We start from the raw sequence: 18,656 nt of genomic DNA, 5'->3' as shown, positions 1-18,656 counted from the left end.
CGACTAAGTTTGAATGATGTTATGGGATGTGTTGGTATGTTTGGTTGAGGTCCCGAAGGCCTCAGATGAGTTTCGGGTGGTTAACAGATCAATTCTTGGCTTTAAAAGTTGGCAGATTTCTGGTGGAAGCTGTATCAAGTGTAGAAAGTGCGGACCGCGATGGTATTAGCCGCGTTGGAAATTACGTGGGCCGCGTAAGAGGGAATGCGGCCGCGGTGGATTTTATGCAGACCGGAGATGGTATGGCTCAGGGTCCGCGGCCGCGGAAGAATTATGCGGACCGCGGTGAGGAGTGTGCGGCCGCGATTGATTTATGCGGACCGCGAAGTGAAGGTTCAGAGGGCACTATATAAGTGAGGTTTAGGGTTTTATTTCACATCTTGGACTTTGGGAGCTCGTTTTGAGGCGAATTTTCAGGAGTTTTTCAAGGAAATCATCTCGGTAAGTAATTCTAACTCAGTTTTGGCTAATATTCATGAATATATCATTGAATTCATCATTTGATTCATGATTTGGGATGGAATTTGGGGAAAATTGGTGGAGTTTCATAAAATGAATTTTTTTGGAATTGAAAGCCCATTTGAGGTTGGATTTGAGTGAAACTAGTATGGTTAGTTTTATAATTTAATGGGTTGTCGAATTTTGTGACTTTTGTCGGATTTCGAGACGTGGGCCCAGGGCCCGACTTTTGAGTTGACTTTTTGACTTTTGACCTAAAGCTTAGCATTTTCTTATGAGATTGATTCCTTTAGCTCGTGTTGATTGTATCGAATTATTTGTGGCTAGATTCAAGGCATTTGGAGGCCGGATCGAGAGGAAAGAGCATCGCGGAGTAGGGATTTGACCGGTTTGGGGTAAGTAATGATTGTAAATCTAGTCCTGAGGGTATGAAACCCCGGGTTTCGTTTCGTTTTACTATTTTGAGGTGGTGCGCATGGTAGGTGATGGACGTGTGGGCGTGCACCGTTGGGGATTGTGACTTGGCCCGCCCCGTAGCAACTATAAATTTGCGTGTTTGACTGAAACTATATGATACTTATGCGTTTCTCGAAAAAAGTTTCTATAAATTGGCTGAATGCCATATTTGGGCCTTGCGTCGAAGCTGTTTGGACCTGTAGGGCCTTTTTGTTAATTATCCTCTCACTGTTTTGATTGAAAATCTATACTCAGTCATGCTATACTTACTGATTTCATAACTCAGTCTTTATTACTCTATTTTAATACATATAAAATGTTGTTTTGGGGAGTACCCTGTTTTACTGATAGCCCGAGTGGCTTGAGAGGTTTGTGACTAAGTGAGGCCGATGGCCTGATTTGTGAGAATATTTATGGGATCGGGCTGCACGCCGCAACATGTTGTTACTGGTTCATGATTGAGTGAGGCCGAGGGCCTGATTGATTTATGCCACGAGGTGGCGTGTTATAGCACTTGGGCTGAAGGAGCCCCTCCGGAGTCTGCACATCCCCAGTGAGCGCGGGTACCCTGATTGAGTGATATGAGATATGCCCGAGGAGCTGTATACGAGTGACTGTGAGGTTTGCCCGAGGGGCTGTATATGATTGATGTTCTGCCCGAGGGGCTGCTTATGAGTGATGTTTTGCCCGAGGGGCTGTTTACGATTTTCATCACTTATACTCTCTTTTGCATTGAGCCTCTGTCGAAACTATTGAAAAACATCTTCAAATGACTTTTATCAAAAACTGGATTTTAAAACAAGATAATTTGACTCACGTACTTGTTTGAAAGCATGTTGTAATTTCTGAGATTTCATGATGTGGACTTTATGTGTTTTACTGCTCGTCACTACTGCTCAGTCTTTATTTACTGTTATTACTTACTGAGTTGGCGTACTCACATTACTCCCTGCACCTTGTGTGCAGATCCAGGGAATGCTGAACGTGCTAGCGAGTGTTGATTTCATCCGTCGCGGATCTGTTGGAGTTAGTAAGGTAGCTGCATGGCGATCGCAATCATGCTCTTCTCCCTCCTATCTCCCTATAGATGTTATTAGTTGTTTTCCAGACTCTATTTTCCAGACTCTATTAATCTTAGTATTATCGGACAGTTCTTAGTAGATGCTCGTGACTAGTGACACCCCGATGTCGGGCTTTTCTTTTCGCATTTTGTTATTCAGATGTCCTTTATGAAGTTTTATTATTAAATAGTGTGAATTTATCTTTGAAAATGAAATATCGCGTTGATTTTGGTAAAGAGTCGGCTTGCCTAGTTCCACGATAGGCGCCATCACGACAGGGTAGTTTTGGGTCGTGACATGTATAATGGTTCTTCCCATCCAAGTTCTTCTAGTTTTACCATACACTCTTCAACGTCAAGCCCGCTATTTTGTTTAACCAGTAACTCTAATGCAATAATCATCTTCTCTTCAGTGTCCAACTGAGACGATGCAGATTTTTTTTTCTTTCCCAAAGGTTTCTTTTCAATTGGAACTGAAGACTGGGATGGATAATCAGTAGAAGCTCCATCATTCTTATTACCAACTAGATCTTCGACGCTATCAAGTGTATCTACATCTATAGTAGTGGATACAGAAGAGACACCATGGCGGGGATATGTACAGCTTGGATTTCAACCATGAATTCGTGTTGCAATGATAAAAAGTGCTTAAAGCACTTACTTTTAGGCATAAAAAGTACAAAAATAAGCCAAAAGCCAAAAGTTGGGTATTACCAACTTATGGCTTTTGGCTTTTAGCTTAAAAGCTACTTTTTATAAGTCAATCCAAACACCCTCTTAATGGGCTGGATCTAAATAAGTAGGATTAAGATCTAAAAAATAAATGCACTTAATGGGCTGGATCTGAACGATTAAGATTCAGATCTCCATTAAGTGCATACAAATGAGGCCTTAGTCCACTCTACCACCCAATCAAAAGCATAATAAGCACTTATTCTAATTAATTCTTGACTGTCATTGTTGCATTGGCTACCACCCGCCTACTTTTTGTTGTAGGACCATTTGATGGGAGCTGCTTTCCTATAAATAAGTCCTCCAACTTCCGATATATATTTTCTTTCTGGCTATAAATTCAATTTAAACTCTATAATTGACTTATTATTAGTAACAAAATATATTTTTTAAATAAAAGTTTAAAATTTAAATTATTTGAAGAAAAAATAAGAACTAAATGTTGAGATAATACTTGAATTTTAAATTTGACATCTACTCTTAAATTAGGTTTATATTAAATTTAAACAATTATAAAGTAAAAAAGTTCCATCAATCATATTTTTTGGGGACGGACCAAGTCAATGTAGTAGCTCTACCAGTACCCAATTCACAAAATTAAGAAAATAAACCTGCAATTAACTCAACAACGATGATATATACCTCAACGTTATCACATATATAAGTGGAGTTTTCTTGTTGGCTTTTAAATTGACGAAGTTATCAATCCGTTTATGCCTTTTCTTTTCTAAGATTTTTTTTTCTCAAACACTATAATTGAGCATATAGTTGTTCTTATCGATAATCAAAATTTAATAGAAATTATGATTAATTCATACGAAAACTATAACAACAACAATTATGCCTCGATTTCGAACTACTGACAAGCCTATTTGCAATATGTAAAGGAGTTGAAACTATTAATATTAAAGTAAAAATAAATAAAAGAGGAAACAGTGGCCTGAGATAAGATCTACCTCAGTTGCTGTCACCAACTTTATTAAATAGTATTATCACAAATCATAATGATTATTTCTTTTTTGCTAAGAATTGTCCTGTGTTCATGCATGTCATAATATTATCTTGCTATAGTGGACAAAAACAATATGGTAAACAAATAATGAATATTCTGACATATTAATTTTATGTCCCTATATTGCTTCGCCTGTATCATGAATACAATTACAGTCCCATTCTATTTAACCATTCAGAGATTGCCAATTCTGTAAAGATTATTGTTTTAGATTGTTTCACTTTCCGTAATCTACAGCTAATTTGATCAAGTATTAGACGATAAATTCTTTAATAGAGATGATTTCAGAAACTACTCAAGGAATATCACACGTTACAAATTGGATTTAACTTATATACTTTGTTTGCATAAAATATTTTTTATATTATCAGTGTAATTTAATTTATATTATTTGGACTCATAGTATCGGAAGCAGCCTCTCTCGCCTTCCAGGGATATGGAATAAGGCTGCGTACATCTTACCCTCCTTAAATTCTACTTGTGGAAACTACGGGATTTATTGTTGTCGTTGTTGTTGTATTTGGATTCATAGGCCGATTTGTATTATTTTAAAGAGCTAGCAATAATAGACAGAGCTAGTATAAAAAGCCCATGCCTTTTCCCGCATTCTGTGTCTGTCACAAATATTAACACAAAAATCACATAATTAAACATTAATCTTTTTGAAGGCGGCTGCAGGGGTTGAGTAATTCTTCACTTTGAAGGTAACCAGATTACAATTTGTCTAAGTTTTCGCATAGGCTTGTTTATTGTTCTGTATATTTTGCTCTTCAAAATCTTCTGTCTGTTTCTGCATTTTTATTTATGGATTGTATGCCTTCATCCATTTTCCATTTCTTCAGGATGTAAGGCAGAGTGACAATTAAATCAAGATTCAATAGTACTTGTTCAAAACTTATGCTAATACAACACTTTTTTTTTTGTTTTCCTAAATCAAAGAATTGATATTTATGTTGTCTTGTGTTTTGGTTTTTTGATTGCATTACCTTTTTCTAGGTTTGTATATTTTTTGCTTTGGTTATCAGATGGATTTGCTTGTTATTGCCTCTCCTCTCTCCCCTTCCTTAGCCGAGGGTCTCCCGAAAACAGCCTCTCTGCCTTTAAAGGCTGGGTAAGGTTTGTGTACACTCTACCCTCCCCAAACCCCACTTGTGGGAATACAATGCGTATGTTGTTGTTGTTGTTGTAGTAAAGAATTGATCTTTAATGCATTTCTGTTTTTTTTTATCTTTTAAATTATTTGATCTTGACGGCCTCTGATTCAGGAATCGTGGATTTATTTGCAGCTATGAGCTATCTTATTTAAATATATTGGCTTTTAAGTGATCTGATAGTTTTGAAATATTTTATACTGTCAGCATATATTATTTAATCCTGCAAACCAATCTATATTCTTAGTTACCCTTTTTGATTTATTCAGGTAAACAAATCATTTGCTCAGTCTGGAAAATTGGGGTTCATCCTCTTCAGTATTCTCTAGTCCATTAAAAAGACCAGGGAATGCTGAAAGATGTGCTTAAATGCTAGCAAGTCTTTCTCTGAGGTTCTTGAGATTGAAGCTCTATTTGAGCTTTCCTTTATACTTGATGACATTGCACCAGTAGTTTCATCCAGATTCTCTCATCAAATGCCAAATCCTGCTAGATATTTTCAGGGTCAAATAGTATCGTATCACGATATTAGTGAAGATGGTTGAGTTGTTCAATTCTTGAAAAATCTTGCATCTTGTATATAAATCTTGCTAGTTTGATTACTCTGGTTTGTTGAAGTTGATATGGAGAGTAAGGGGAGTAGTGTACTAATGGAAAGGTATGAGTTAGGGAAATTGTTAGGACAAGGCACTTTTGCTAAGGTCCATCACGCAAGAGACGTCAAGACTGGATTGAATGTGGCGATTAAGATGATTGATAAGGAGAAGATTGTGAAAGTTGGGATGATTGATCAAATCAAACGCGAAATTTCGGTCATGAGATTGGTTAGACACTCTAATATTGTGCACCTGTATGAGGTCATGGCGAGCAAAAAGAAGATCTATTTTGTGATGGAATATGTGAAAGGAGGAGAGCTATTTAACAAGGTGGCTAAAGGGAAGTTAAAAGAAGATGTTGCAAGAAAGTATTTTCAGCAGTTGATTAGTGCTATTGATTTCTGTCATAGTAGAGGAGTTTACCACCGAGATCTGAAACCGGAGAATCTATTGGTTGATGAAAATGGAAATTTAAAGATTTCAGATTTTGGATTGAGTGCCTTTGCTGAATCTAAGAGACAAGATGGTTTGCTTCATACTACATGTGGGACACCAGCTTATGTTGCACCAGAAGTGATAAACAGAAGAGGATATGATGGTGCTAAATCTGATATTTGGTCATGTGGGGTGATATTATATGTCCTTTTGGCTGGATATCTACCATTCCATGATTCAAATTTAATGGAGATGTACAAAAAAATTGGTAAGGCTGAGTTCAGATGTCCTAACTGGTTTCCTCCTGATGCTCGCAGGCTTATATCGAAAATATTAGATCCAAATCCAAGCACAAGAATTTCCATTTCCAAGATAATGGAGAATTCTTGGTTCAAGAAAGGCTTGCAACTGAAACCAATGCTTAAAGATGCAGAGCCAAAGGAGGCAGCACTTGAAAATGATGATGCTGTTTTTAGTGTTTGTGAGAATACAGAGCCAAAGCCCGAAATGGTGAAGCCTGCACACTTGAATGCATTTGATATTATCTCATTGTCAACTGGTTTTGACTTGTCTGGCTTGTTTGAAGAAAGAAATAAAAAGAGGGAAGTTAGATTTACATCAAGGCAACCAGCGAAAACAATCATCTCAAAGCTAGAGGATGTGGCTAAGCGTTTAAAGTTGAAGGTGACGAAAAAGGATGGAGGGTTATTGAAGTTAGAAGGATGTAAAGAAGGAAGAAAAGGGGTATTATCTATTGATGCAGAAATCTTTGAAGTAACTCCAAATTTTCACTTTGTTGAGGTGAAGAAAAATAGTGGAGATACTATAGAGTATAAGAAGATGATGAAGAAGGATATAAGACCAGCATTGAAAGATATTGTGTGGACTTGGCAAGGCGATGAGCCACGGACTCAGCTGCCGGAAGAGGAAGAATATTTGCAGACTGATCAAAGGGATTCACCTCAGAATGCGCTCTAGAGACTACAATCTCGCTGCCAATGTAATTATGTTTTTGTATTTTTCATTATGTTCTTGATCCAAGCTCGAGTTTTGATTCATCCTAGCTTTCATCCACTTTTATGAACGGTTGGTTTAATATTGACCGTCTTTTAATGACCTTATTTGTCGGTATATAAAAGTTAAACTTGTTCTAAATTGAGAGATTGCTCGAGTTTTGATTCATCCTAGCTTTCATCCACTTTTATGAACGGTTGGTTTAATATTGACCGTCTTTTAATGACCTTATTTGTCGGTATATAAAAGTTAAACTTGTTCTAAATTGAGAGATTGTGATAGTGTTTTGTATATAGCACAACTTGAGTTTTGTGAAATAGCTATACCTTTAACTTGCAATTAGAAGATCAACGCATTATTTATTGGTGATAATGCAATATTAGTGCTTCCATTTGATTGTCTTATCCGAATGGATTGCGATACTATCCATTTACCTTCATTCCATTCATCATAATAACTTGAACATTGTACCGTTGAACCATTCTCAGTGTATCCACCTTTTTCTTCCTCAACTGTCAATCACTTGTATTGTAAGTTAATCAAGGCAAAATACATAAAAGAGAGATGTCTATCTCACACTCTAACTTACTCAATGATCAAGTAGACATCTCAACTTGGCGCATATATGTCACGTAAACACTCGTGGCTGACATGGAAAAATAAGTGTCTTTTACTCAAATTTGAGCACGTGAAGATGCATAAAATTATATTTTTGTATTACTCCCTCCATATTATTTGAGGTAGTTTGACTCGGCACGGAGTTTAAGAAAAAAGAAGAAGACTTTTGAAACTTTTGGTCTTAAAAGCTTAAGGGGTAAAAGGTTCGTGGGGCCATGCCATTTGTGTGGCTATAAAAGCTTCCCATTAAGGGCAAAAAGGGTAAAATGAAGAGTTTAAAGTTGAATTATTTCCAAATTTAGAAATGTGTCATTTGTTTTGGAACAGACTAAAAAGGAAAGTATCTCAATTAATATGAAACGGAGGGAGTAATTTTTTTCATGTGGACCCCACTTTCTTCATCCACAACAAGTCATAGCCACCATCACAATCAAGCCACAACCTAAACATCACCCTCACGCCACAACCTCAACAAGGAGATGCAGTTTGTAAAAGTTATAAAAAAAAATTCCAGTAAAATTCAAATTAAAGTGAAAAAATAAGCAAGGAAGTAGAACGAATAGAAAATTAAAAAAAGATACGCAATTTGTTTCTTTGTTTGGACATTTTGTACTACAAATAAAAAAAAACTCATGGAGAAAAAAAAAGCATGAGATTGAAAAAAGAAAGGATAAAGGGAAAGAGACTAGGATATCCAGGTGGGAAGGAGATGAAGAGAGAGGTCGCCGGAGGTGAGCTTTTCCGATGAGGTTCTGTGATGGTTTCTCGGTTTGCAGATTTATAAGGGAATTATTAAAGAGCTTTAGAGTAAAATTTTTGAAAAAGGGTCGTTGGTTTTAGGGTGAGGGGAGTGCCCGAGAAGAAGATGGAGGAGGGAAGGGGTCTGGTTTAGATTTTCAAAATGAAGAAGAAGAAGAAGTTGGGGGAGGGCCCGAGAGGGAGGGGGGGGGTCCTATTTTTTGAAAGAGGAATAATTGTTCTTTTTGAGTTTTTTTAATTAAGTTATTTTGAATTTTTTTAATTAAGTTATTATTAAGGTGATATTTTTTATTTTTTTGAAATTACACGTGTCATTATTTCATTTGTTGACCTGACATGTCAATACATAGTATATTTCATGCAGGTAGACTAACAGACACAGGTGTTCAAAAGGCACAATTTGGCTAACAAGAAGTGTCTGTTTGATCATTGAGTAAGTTAGAGATAGACATCTGAAGCCAGCTTTAAGTGTCTCTTTATATATTTTGCCATTAATCAAACTATCAACAACAGCTAACAGCAGGAGGAAAAGAAATATATTGAAACTAATTATGAACTTCTGTACAATCAACTCTCTCTATAACATCCTCGTTTGCTCCGATATTTTTTGGCTGCTATAGTGAAGTGCTATTATAGAAAACATATATCATAACATAACATGAAAATCAGTTCCAAAAAAAGCTTATATAGTGAATAGCTGTTATATAAGGATGTTATAGAGAAGTCTGACTGTATATAGTTCGAACTTGCTATAAAAAAAGTAGCTTGCAAAAAAGGCGCTTTTAGTAAGCAATAGTATCATATATTTTTACATACAAGGGGCACTTGGACAATGAGACTCAATATCCACCTGGAATTAATCACAGTTTTTCATTATGATACTCCATAATATACTATAAGCTACATTTTGAAACACGCATTTTTCATTCTTTCCCCCTTCATATTTGGGCATCTAAATGGAGAAAATACTTTTTGCTGATAAGTGATATGTTAAGAACCTGTGGTTCCCATTCTATTGTACAGGTTCTTCCACCTAGATTCTAATTTATAGATATCAAGCCATTATTGCGATCTGAACCCAAAATTTCACTAGGAGACATGCCACATACTGCCTTTTACTAGAACTCATGCGCGGAAGTACATGAAACAGAAACAGCAGGAAAAAAGAGAAGGGGAAATGTAGCAGATAGAGGAGAAGACAAGGATAAGTTAGATGTCAAACAGCTGAGTAAGAGCTATATACACTAAACAGTTCCCTGTTTTAACTGTAAGGACAACAGATCAAAACCTGTATAGGTGCAAGCAAGCCCCCATATTTCCTCTTTCTCGCTTGAAAATTGCATCATAACAAATGCACGAACCTCAACCAAAAACGAAAAATAAAAGGCTTCCTTCACTGCTTAGTCCTTCAAAAACTTCGCTGAACCTTACAGAGATATGCAGTATAAATGGAAGTACTGTCTATGCCTTAATAGGACATCTATATGAGTTGTATCCAAAACTATGTAACATGTAAGTGGAAACAGCTCTATTCATCTATATCAGCGATTGCCCCTCTGTGTCAAAAAGATCAAAAGAGAAGTACTCAGCCGTATCATAATTGATTTTTACCTGATTAGAAGCGCATACGTGGAAACATATATCGCTATCATCTAATGTAACTCTTCCTTTTTAAAGAAAAGAAGATACAATGAGTGCAGCATTCTAAACTGTCCTCCAAAAAGAGGGTACTTTCCTCCTCAGTAACAGGAGGGTGTGTTCAAGTCCCTTGTACTGTATCCCATTTTTTCCTTTTTCTTTCCTTTTTTTTTATTATTCAGAAGACCAAAAAGACTGTACATTTGGTGTGGAATATAAGCCACCAACAGAGGACCTAGCCATCGGTGAGCTGCCAAAAGCTTCACCCGGATGCTGCGGAGTCCAGTCCTTTCTGGAAAAAATAGATGAGTAAATCACAAGAGTAAGATGGTGTTGAACAAAAGAGGAGAGGGAAAAGAGAATCTTTTACAAAATAGAAAGAAATAGTAACCAAGATCACCAGAACAAAGAGTTCAACAATCTATTTCTAAGACACTCACATAATATATGCAAAATAAGAAAAACATGTCAAAAAAGCAACTTATCATCCCAGAAAAACACCAGCACACCTAGTTACAAATCCATAACCAAAGCTTAAAAATGCTTATCAAGAAAAACCAAGAAGGCACAATGATAGGAATAGAAAGGACAAGACCATTTGTATCCATAACCTATTTTTGCAATCCAAGTCAACATCGAAAAACTTAAATATAATGCTTGATTTCATTAACTATAGCAAATACGCCTCATTCTGAAGCTAGTTATGTCAGCTATATGAATCTTCAATATCCAATTCGATCCACTTGGACTCATCTCAACCGGTGTAAACACGTGCTTCGTTAGCACGTTCTAACATATTGCGGGGAAAAAACATGGAAATTGATAAGAACTTTTGTCAATATGCCACCATTAAATTACTTGGCACAGCTTAGTATCTGCCTACAGGTACTCAATAATGCTAATGAGCCATAGTTCAAAAAACAATTCACATAAGCCACTAGTTAGTTTTCACCAGACTTATCTATAAGTAGCTTTGAGCTAGTACTAAATGTTAAATAGCCATAAGTGGAGGTTCCAATATTTTGTTAAAATAAAGATTCTCATTCACAAAATGTTTTGCTTAAGGAAGGGGAGGGAGAAGGGAGCGGGAAGATGACTGTTGATTTACTTCCATTATGAACAGAATTTGTTCTTTCCCTCCATTTGTTTTCTATAGCTGGAAGGATGTAAACTGGCATCTACATTCTGCCTCCAACTTTGCCGGGATTGAAAAACTAATGTAGAATAATTAATGCTTTTTAAATAAATTTTATAGGAAAAAAAAAGAGCCAACCTCAAATTCAAGAAGAATACATCAAGTCTATATAGGGATTTTTATTTTTGGGGGGTAAGGTACATACAGGAAATTCTTTCAACGAGTACAATCATCAATCCAAGTTGGAGTGGATGTATATACAAAAAAGTGAAACCACCATGGAACCATCTGCACCTAAGACAAGGACTCCATCTATAGCTCTATGATCTCTATCTAGCGATGTTGCCATCATACTGTCTGAGGAGTACAAAATAATTCCTTAACTTTAAGGTATTACCAGCTTACACCAAAAGAACTTCAGCATTCTATTCCACAGTTCTTCCAAAAGTTTGCAATGTATAGAAAGATACATCCTCCCTCATTTCTTTGCTCATGAAGCCCCAACTGATAAGTGATGCCTCATTAAATTCTAAGCCCGTTATATATGGCACTCTAGGTCACCATCCAAACGAAAAGATTGACTTCATATTTTTACCTGCCATTCTAATTTTAATTCTTTACCGCACGAGGAAGACGCCTTTACACCACTTTTTTTACTAGTGCCCCTGCATTCCTCCCTCTTCTCACCCCAATCAAACGTAGTATTGACGTTTCTAAGTTTAAGCTGGGGGTGAGAAGAGCTATTAAGCTTTATCCAAATATAATGCATAATTTACGCCAATAGGTCCAACAGCAGCTCATCCAAGCTGCTGGTTTCACTGTCTAACAGGTGCAGAAACATGGCACTGAATTGTCCATGCACCTAATAGTGTTGTCATTAGCCAACTTAAAGACAATCATTTAGGTTTCATATCTACTTCAAACAGTGACTAATTGAATTAGGAAATTTTTTCTCTAAAAAGAATATGAAAGGGACAACAGCAGAAAAGGGACCCCTAACTCATTAAGACTTGGTTATGTACTTGACAATGATGCCCAAAGCATGGACCATCACTTCACATGGAACTTTAAAATAATACTCCCTCCCTTCCAATTTATATGCGCCTTACTTTCCTTTTTAGTCTGTTACGAGAAGAATGCCACCGTTCTATATTTACTAAGTTTTAACTCCAACATTCCCATTTCACCCTACAAGAAGTCTGGAAGGCGGAGACATTCAAGTTTTAGCCCAATGTGAGAGTCTGCTTAAAACAATTGATATCCAAGATGCTTTTTAGCTAAGCATTACACACCTCATGTGGATCTAGCTTTCAAAAGTGTAAAACACTTCATGAGAGATTATGAAGGGGGCTTGTTGCTCTGTTATATGCATGCCCAACTTCAAAATTTAAAGCTGTCTAGAATTATGAAGAAAATCCGGGATGAGCTTAGCCCCACAGACTCATAGGAGAGAGGAAACCGAATGGAAACATAACCAATTTTCCTGGTTGTCCATGGATTAGGAAAAGAAACACGTATGAATAGAATGAATGGTATAGTTTAGGGTGCGCAATAGGACTTCACTGCTAAAACTTGAAAGAAAGAGGAAATAACCTCTTATATTTGGAAGAAAAAACTCTTTTAAAAATCGATTGCAAACTAGTCTCAATATTGGATATTTAATTGGAAGCATGCAACAGCCTCGAAAGGGAATAGTAAGTAGGAAAATAAAATAAACTACTTCCAAGGCGAATTGAACTCGAATTCGTCAAGTGAACATAACACTTCAAAGGCTACGCTTTACCATTGCACCACGCCTCCATCATGCATTCTGGATGCCACTTTAACTGTATGTACATTTTATACAAAATATCTGCATGCATACTCAATTGTTTTTTGAAGCGTGTGGGTGGCGTGGCACGGCTACTTTATAAGGTAGATCCCCATTGCTCCGTGTGAGTCATTGGGATGCAGTTGTCCGTATGAATAAAACATATAAAGTATCAGCCCCATTTAAAATCAAGCCCGGGCAAAGGATTATTTTTCGAGGATCAAAGCCATGAGCAATTTGTTGGATACACAAACATTGATCAGGTGGGATCACCTTCTGGTATGTGGTCTATGTATGGATATTGTGTCCTAATATGAGGTAATTTAGTATCTAGGAAAAGCAAAAAACAAAATTTGATCCGTCGATCTAGTGCAAAGACAGAATGCCGAGCAATACTTGTGGCTACTTGCAAACTAATTTGGACTAAACAGTTACTGAGAGAATTGAAGTTTGGAGAAATCAGCTAGATGGAACTTGTGTGCAATAACCAAACTGCTCTTTATCTATCCGGTATTTCATGAGAACAAAATACATTGAGATCGACCGTTACTTCATTAGTGAAAAGATACTCACAGAAGATATTGTTATGAAATTCGTATGTCAAAAATCAGCTTGCAGAAAATTTCACTTAGTCCCTCACTCTCATATCAGCTAGATTTGTAACAAACTTGGTCCATATGATTTATATGCACCAGCTTAAGGGAAAGTGTCAGAATCTTGTAGATAATCTAGGATAGTCTAGGATCTTGTAAATATAGTATAGCATGATTTACTCCCTGTGACTATGTTTTTTATTCTCTTTCCTTTCTTAGGACATGTAAACTCAGCTATATAAACCCCAATAGCTTGAAGGAATAATCAAGTTGAGTTCTCCCAATATCTTCTTCCTTGTATTATTTCTCACACTATTTATGTGTAAACACACGTCCAAATGATGCGCTATGAATATAAAAGGATTCATAGGCTGACCCCATTTAATTTTGGATTCAATTGTCCAAGACAAAACAGTCCCAAGATGCATCTAATTCAGGTTCTATCTAACTTCAAATTGATTTGCAACTTTGTGTAAGCACACAAGAGCTCTCCCTTAGGCACACACTCCCATAGTTACAAACACGTTGAAATGTCCTACTCCTCTATGGGTAAAAGTAACGGCACTATCTATAGTCAAAAGGAAGCCAACATGTACATATGGCTATCAGATGCATATGAATGGACAAGACACATGTAAGCAAGCACCTCTAGACCTTATTCGGACAAAAGATAACAGTAGCCAACCATGATGTAAATACTTTTGTCGAGTCTCTGGAATCCTTTATAATTGAAGGAATTAAAGATATTTTTTTAGTACATACCAGCACTCTTTTGGATCAATAAGTGAAATTCACAACAAATGGCCACCACAATGAAAACACAGAAGATACTCTCAACAGAGACTAGGAGAAAAGAGAAGATTCAGATAAAATTGACGCGAAAGTACAGCAGATAGGCTACCTCAAATTGCTTCAAACTTTCAAACAGAGGCAAAAACGTTTTACTTTACTTTTGTTCCAATTGGAAAGAGAAATAAGTGGTTTTCTTTTGCTTACTTGGCCCAACAATTAGGCGGAGACGACGCAAATGGATGGTTAGTAGCAGTAGCATTAGGACTCCCATACATCATTTCACTTTGAGCAGCATCCTCAAACTTGAGAGAAAATTGACTTTCACCTCCTGAATATGTACCAAAAGGAGCCTTTGGATACCTGCTTTCAGCACTACCAGGCAAAACAGTACTCAGTGTCCCACCATTCTGGCAACTTCCTGTATAAACTGTTTGGGAAGAATGACAGACAGAGAGTTGTTCATCATTTTTAAACAGTGAAGCCATTGTCCTTGGAGGTGCAGGAGGCACGTTTGATGTATTCAAATCTGTATTCAAACACCAGTTGGTTGGAGAACCTATCAAACTTAGACCAGCTTGACCAAGCGGTGAGCTATTCCACATCTGCCATGTTCCTGTATCATTTGCATTATTTGAAACATTCATTGGCACAGTGCGCATGTCCTGAGCATTAGGATTGTTGAAAAGAAAAGACCCAGCATGCCTTTCCTCTGGAACACGCATCCGTGATATTGGAGACTCAATTGGTGAAGGCCTGGTCAGTTCGGAAGATGCCTTCACACTTCTTACCACACCTGGGTTGTCAATTCCTGTATCTGACACAAAGCCAAGGTCCACCTCCAGTTGAAAGTCATCAAGGGACTCACAAACTGGGCCAAGCAATGACACAGGGTCTGGAACATAACAAGGATCTTCAAAATTCTCCAACTCTTCTGCCAATAACTGACCCGGTCCTCCAATTCGAGAATGTAGTGCTCCCGGTGATGATGGAACAGTTGTACTACAACTTGTGGGTCCACAAGGAAAAGAAGTTAAAGTGAAAGGCGATGGAAGACCAAAGCTAATGGGGTTGTCGAAAGTTTGAGTAGCTGGAGGCTGACAGGGAGGGCTCACAATTTCTGCTTGGGGCTTAACACTTGGTCTGCTGATTACATTGGAAGAGGGGGAAGAAACAGTGGATGATCGAGTGAATAGTTGTTGCCAAGATTTTTTAGGAGCTGTACATGGTTGAGGTTCAATAAGCACCTGTAAAGAACAGATTAAACTGACAGCTTAACAGGAGTCCAATATCTCATTAAATAACAGCCAAAATAATCTTTTAAAAGCTTTAAATATCTCGATATGATATGAATCTATCTGTAGGTTCACGTCAAGTCAACAAGATGAACAGGCCAAAATTTGAAAAACAAAAATGGTAAACAAGTTATCAGCTGCAAGATTAAGCAGAATTCTTCAGTAAGTACCAAGCAAGACACTTGATGAGAAGGAAAAATACTACACTACTGTTATACAGAACAAAACATTTTCAAAAACACTTGATGAGAAGGAGCACTTCGATATAAGCAATTGAAATAGAAGATGACAAAAAACTTACAGGCCGATTCATACTCCTGTCATCTCCAATTGGATTCAGCTTTCCAGGTACCCGATCTGGCTGAAATAGTTCCCTCCTAGAGGCATAATGAACAGGGTCTACTGAAGTATTAGATTTCTGCTCTCTTGGAACAGTAGTAGTATTACTCTTGCCAAAAAAACCACCTCCGGTAAATGCTCTAGAAGATGATAAGAAAGTACCCCTCATACGATCCAAGTACCGAGTACCAACATTTCCATGGTTAGTATTGCTAGAAGAAACACCCTTAAAACCGTGTACAACTTCTACATTATGTGTCTTAATGCTTTCGAGCCCATTTTTTTGTTGCTGCCTTCTATCACCATCACTTCGCTTATTTCGCGCACTCTCCTTGCCTTGTCTTTTATCCAGCTCTTCCGCATCTGAGTTGCTTTTGCTAGATCCCCTGTCCCTATCTTTCTTCTTCTCTTGCCGCTTCTTTTCGGCTTCCTTTTTACTGTCCCGTACTTTAGCAGAGGGAGACCCCTTTCCCCACTCTTTCTCTGCCTCCATTTTTTCATCCCGCAACCTCCTACGTTCTTCCACCAGCCTAGCGACCTCCTCTCTTTGCTTTCGCTCCTCCTCCTCCGCTAGCTCTTTCTCCAACCTAGCCAACCTCTTCTCCTCAGCTTTTCTCCTAGCTTTCTCCCCTCTACTCTCCTGACAATTTCCCCCATTATCACCTCTCTTATCCATCATTGCCCTCCGTTCTGCGTTCATTGAAGCATCACCTCTAGAGGAACTAATCCTAAAAACCTTTCTACAGAGCCACATGATACTTAAGAAAAAAGCAGTCAGTGCCTTGCAGGCAAAAGTATAAACACGAGAATATGACTTCTCTGCTAAACAGTGCTCCACCCCAAAGAATCCACCGCCGCCATTGTTGCTCCAAGAATCCGACTTGCTAACAAAAGAACCACCACCACCAACCCAATTCCCATTCTCTAACCAATCCTGCCCCCCACACATCCACCTGTTGTCCGACCAAACCTTTCCACCATTTAACATCTTCCCACCTTTCCCAACCAAATCTTTCAAAATCCCCGAATTTGAAAGCCCCAACCCTGGTGGCACAGGCAAGTCTAAAATGGGTCTCTTAGAAATATGACCACAATATGAACACATGAACTTGCCAGCACCAGGATTCTGATCCCTATACGGAGTCAAACAATTCCTACACCTCCTCGTTGCTGTCTTCCTCAATTTCTGCATTTCAATAGCCTCAAACCTCTTCCTTTCCCTAAGCCTAGCATTTCTCCTTGCCCGCCAAGCAGACAACTTAGGCATCAAAACCTCGTACCAGCCAAGAGTAACCACAAGCACAATCACACATGCTAGCCTTGGTGATGTGATTTCAAACCTAAATGCAGGTGGAAATAACTGTGATAATGCCCATAAACCAATCAATGGAACCACTAACCAAGGTAACATGGTTGCAACTCTTCGCGACCACTTTTGGATGGAACACAGTATACACATTATCCTTTTCAACCCCACAACCTATCAAAAATCAAATTTTTTCTTAACTCCCAAAATATATTACTATTAAAATCAATTAATATCTCAAATCTTCCCTTCTGTAACAACAACAACAATAACCACAGGTTCACCAATCCAATGCAAAACCCTAGCTCTGAAACTTCCCCCTTTCCCCCAATTTTTTCAATTCTTCAAAACCCTTACAAAGAGAATCGTGATAGAAAGCACCTATGAAGCGCGAACAAATAGGTTAGGGTTTCAAAGTTTTATTTTAGCTCAATAACCTAAATGACACGGAAAGAATAGTTTTAAAAAATTTTACGAAAATGGCGAAAAACGAGGTGCTTACTAATTCGATGCCCATCGGAGATTCATCGGAAAATAATCGGCGACCGGAGACAGTGACGGTCCCTTCGGGTGCAATTTTCCGGCGAAATATTTTGTGAAGATTGTTGGATTGATGAAAGAGAAAATATTTTTAAAGGAGATAAAGAGAGAGAAATATGTTTGGTTTCCTTATATAGGCATTGATTGAACCGGAGTTATTAATTAAAACAGACCGGTATGGGTTGCTGTTGGCAGTGATTAGTGGAGTAGTAATAATAATATAATCTGAAGATTGTAATCTAATTACAGTTGATAAGTTCCCAATTAATGCCCCCAATTTATTTTAGATCCCCATCAGATGTTCCTTAAAGACAATTGCATTTATTACACTTTTTTTTTAGATGTTGTTGCTCATTTTATTCTTAGTAATTGAAAATGTGTTGAGTTGAATTCTATCATACTTGTGTATAGGTCATCTATGAACGTGCATTTGTTGCCCAATTTATTTATAATTGTGTTAATTAGTCATTTATATTAAAGTAGATTTAAATTGTAGAGTGAATAGATTTAAATTTCTTACTGTATATGAATAAAGACAACATAACACACATTTTTTTTACTAGGAGTATTAGATATATGTGTTGGTTTAGTCAAAAACAGTAGATGCAAAATTAGATTTGTATTTGCTTTTAAGAATTAAATTTTGTGAGAAACACAGTTAAATACTCGAAAAATGCAAACACAATAATTAATATTATCAACACGTCATTTGTTTCATTTATAAAAAAATTATTTTAAGCATTCTCTAAATAAAAGATTGAGATCATTATTTTTCAAGTTAATTTCTCTTTTAACTTACGATAAAGAAAAAGGTCTATACATCATTTTTATCTATTTATGTATGTGATACAAGTCAACTTAACTTTTCTAATATTACTTTTAGTCAATTATTATGTCATATTCTACTAATACATTGTCA

At 37.2% G+C, this 18,656-nt stretch overlaps 2 protein-coding genes across 2 annotated transcripts; one reads left to right on the top strand and one right to left on the bottom strand.

The window, feature by feature from the left end:
- LOC109228998 (CBL-interacting protein kinase 2-like) lies at nt 4,266–7,181 on the top strand. Its single transcript, XM_019394288.1, has 2 exons — nt 4,266–4,423; nt 5,140–7,181. Exon 2 carries the CDS (start codon nt 5,494–5,496, stop codon nt 6,877–6,879), a length of 1,386 nt encoding a protein of 461 aa, XP_019249833.1. The 5' UTR covers nt 4,266–4,423; nt 5,140–5,493; the 3' UTR covers nt 6,880–7,181.
- LOC109228996 (stress response protein nst1-like) lies at nt 9,502–17,853 on the bottom strand. Its single transcript, XM_019394287.1, has 4 exons — nt 17,700–17,853; nt 15,854–17,578; nt 14,465–15,504; nt 9,502–10,222 (listed from the first exon to the last, which is right to left on the bottom strand). The coding sequence occupies exons 2-4, from the start codon at nt 17,348–17,350 to the stop codon at nt 10,105–10,107; spliced, it is 2,655 nt and encodes an 884-aa protein (XP_019249832.1). The 5' UTR covers nt 17,351–17,578; nt 17,700–17,853; the 3' UTR covers nt 9,502–10,104.

Source organism: Nicotiana attenuata, chromosome 7 (genome assembly GCF_001879085.1).
Source record: "Nicotiana attenuata strain UT chromosome 7, NIATTr2, whole genome shotgun sequence".
Taxonomy (NCBI): Eukaryota; Viridiplantae; Streptophyta; class Magnoliopsida; order Solanales; family Solanaceae; genus Nicotiana; species Nicotiana attenuata.
This window is presented reverse-complemented; position numbering and strand designations above follow the sequence as displayed.

What these genes read in the sequence shown, in the direction of transcription:
- LOC109228996 (XM_019394287.1), bottom strand. Translation starts at nt 17,350, where the DNA reads ATGTGTATACTGTGTTCCATCCAAAAGTGGTCGCGAAGAGTTGCAACC. An exon ending in ACAGGAGTATGAATCGGCCT is followed by an intron (nt 15,505 to 15,853) that starts GTAAGTTTTTTG and finishes TGTTCTTTACAG; the next exon opens with GTGCTTATTGAACCTCAACC. An exon ending in CCGCCTAATTGTTGGGCCAA is followed by an intron (nt 10,223 to 14,464) that starts GTAAGCAAAAGA and finishes TATTTTTTCCAG; the next exon opens with AAAGGACTGGACTCCGCAGC.
- LOC109228998 (XM_019394288.1), top strand. Translation starts at nt 5,494, where the DNA reads ATGGAGAGTAAGGGGAGTAGTGTACTAATGGAAAGGTATGAGTTAGGG.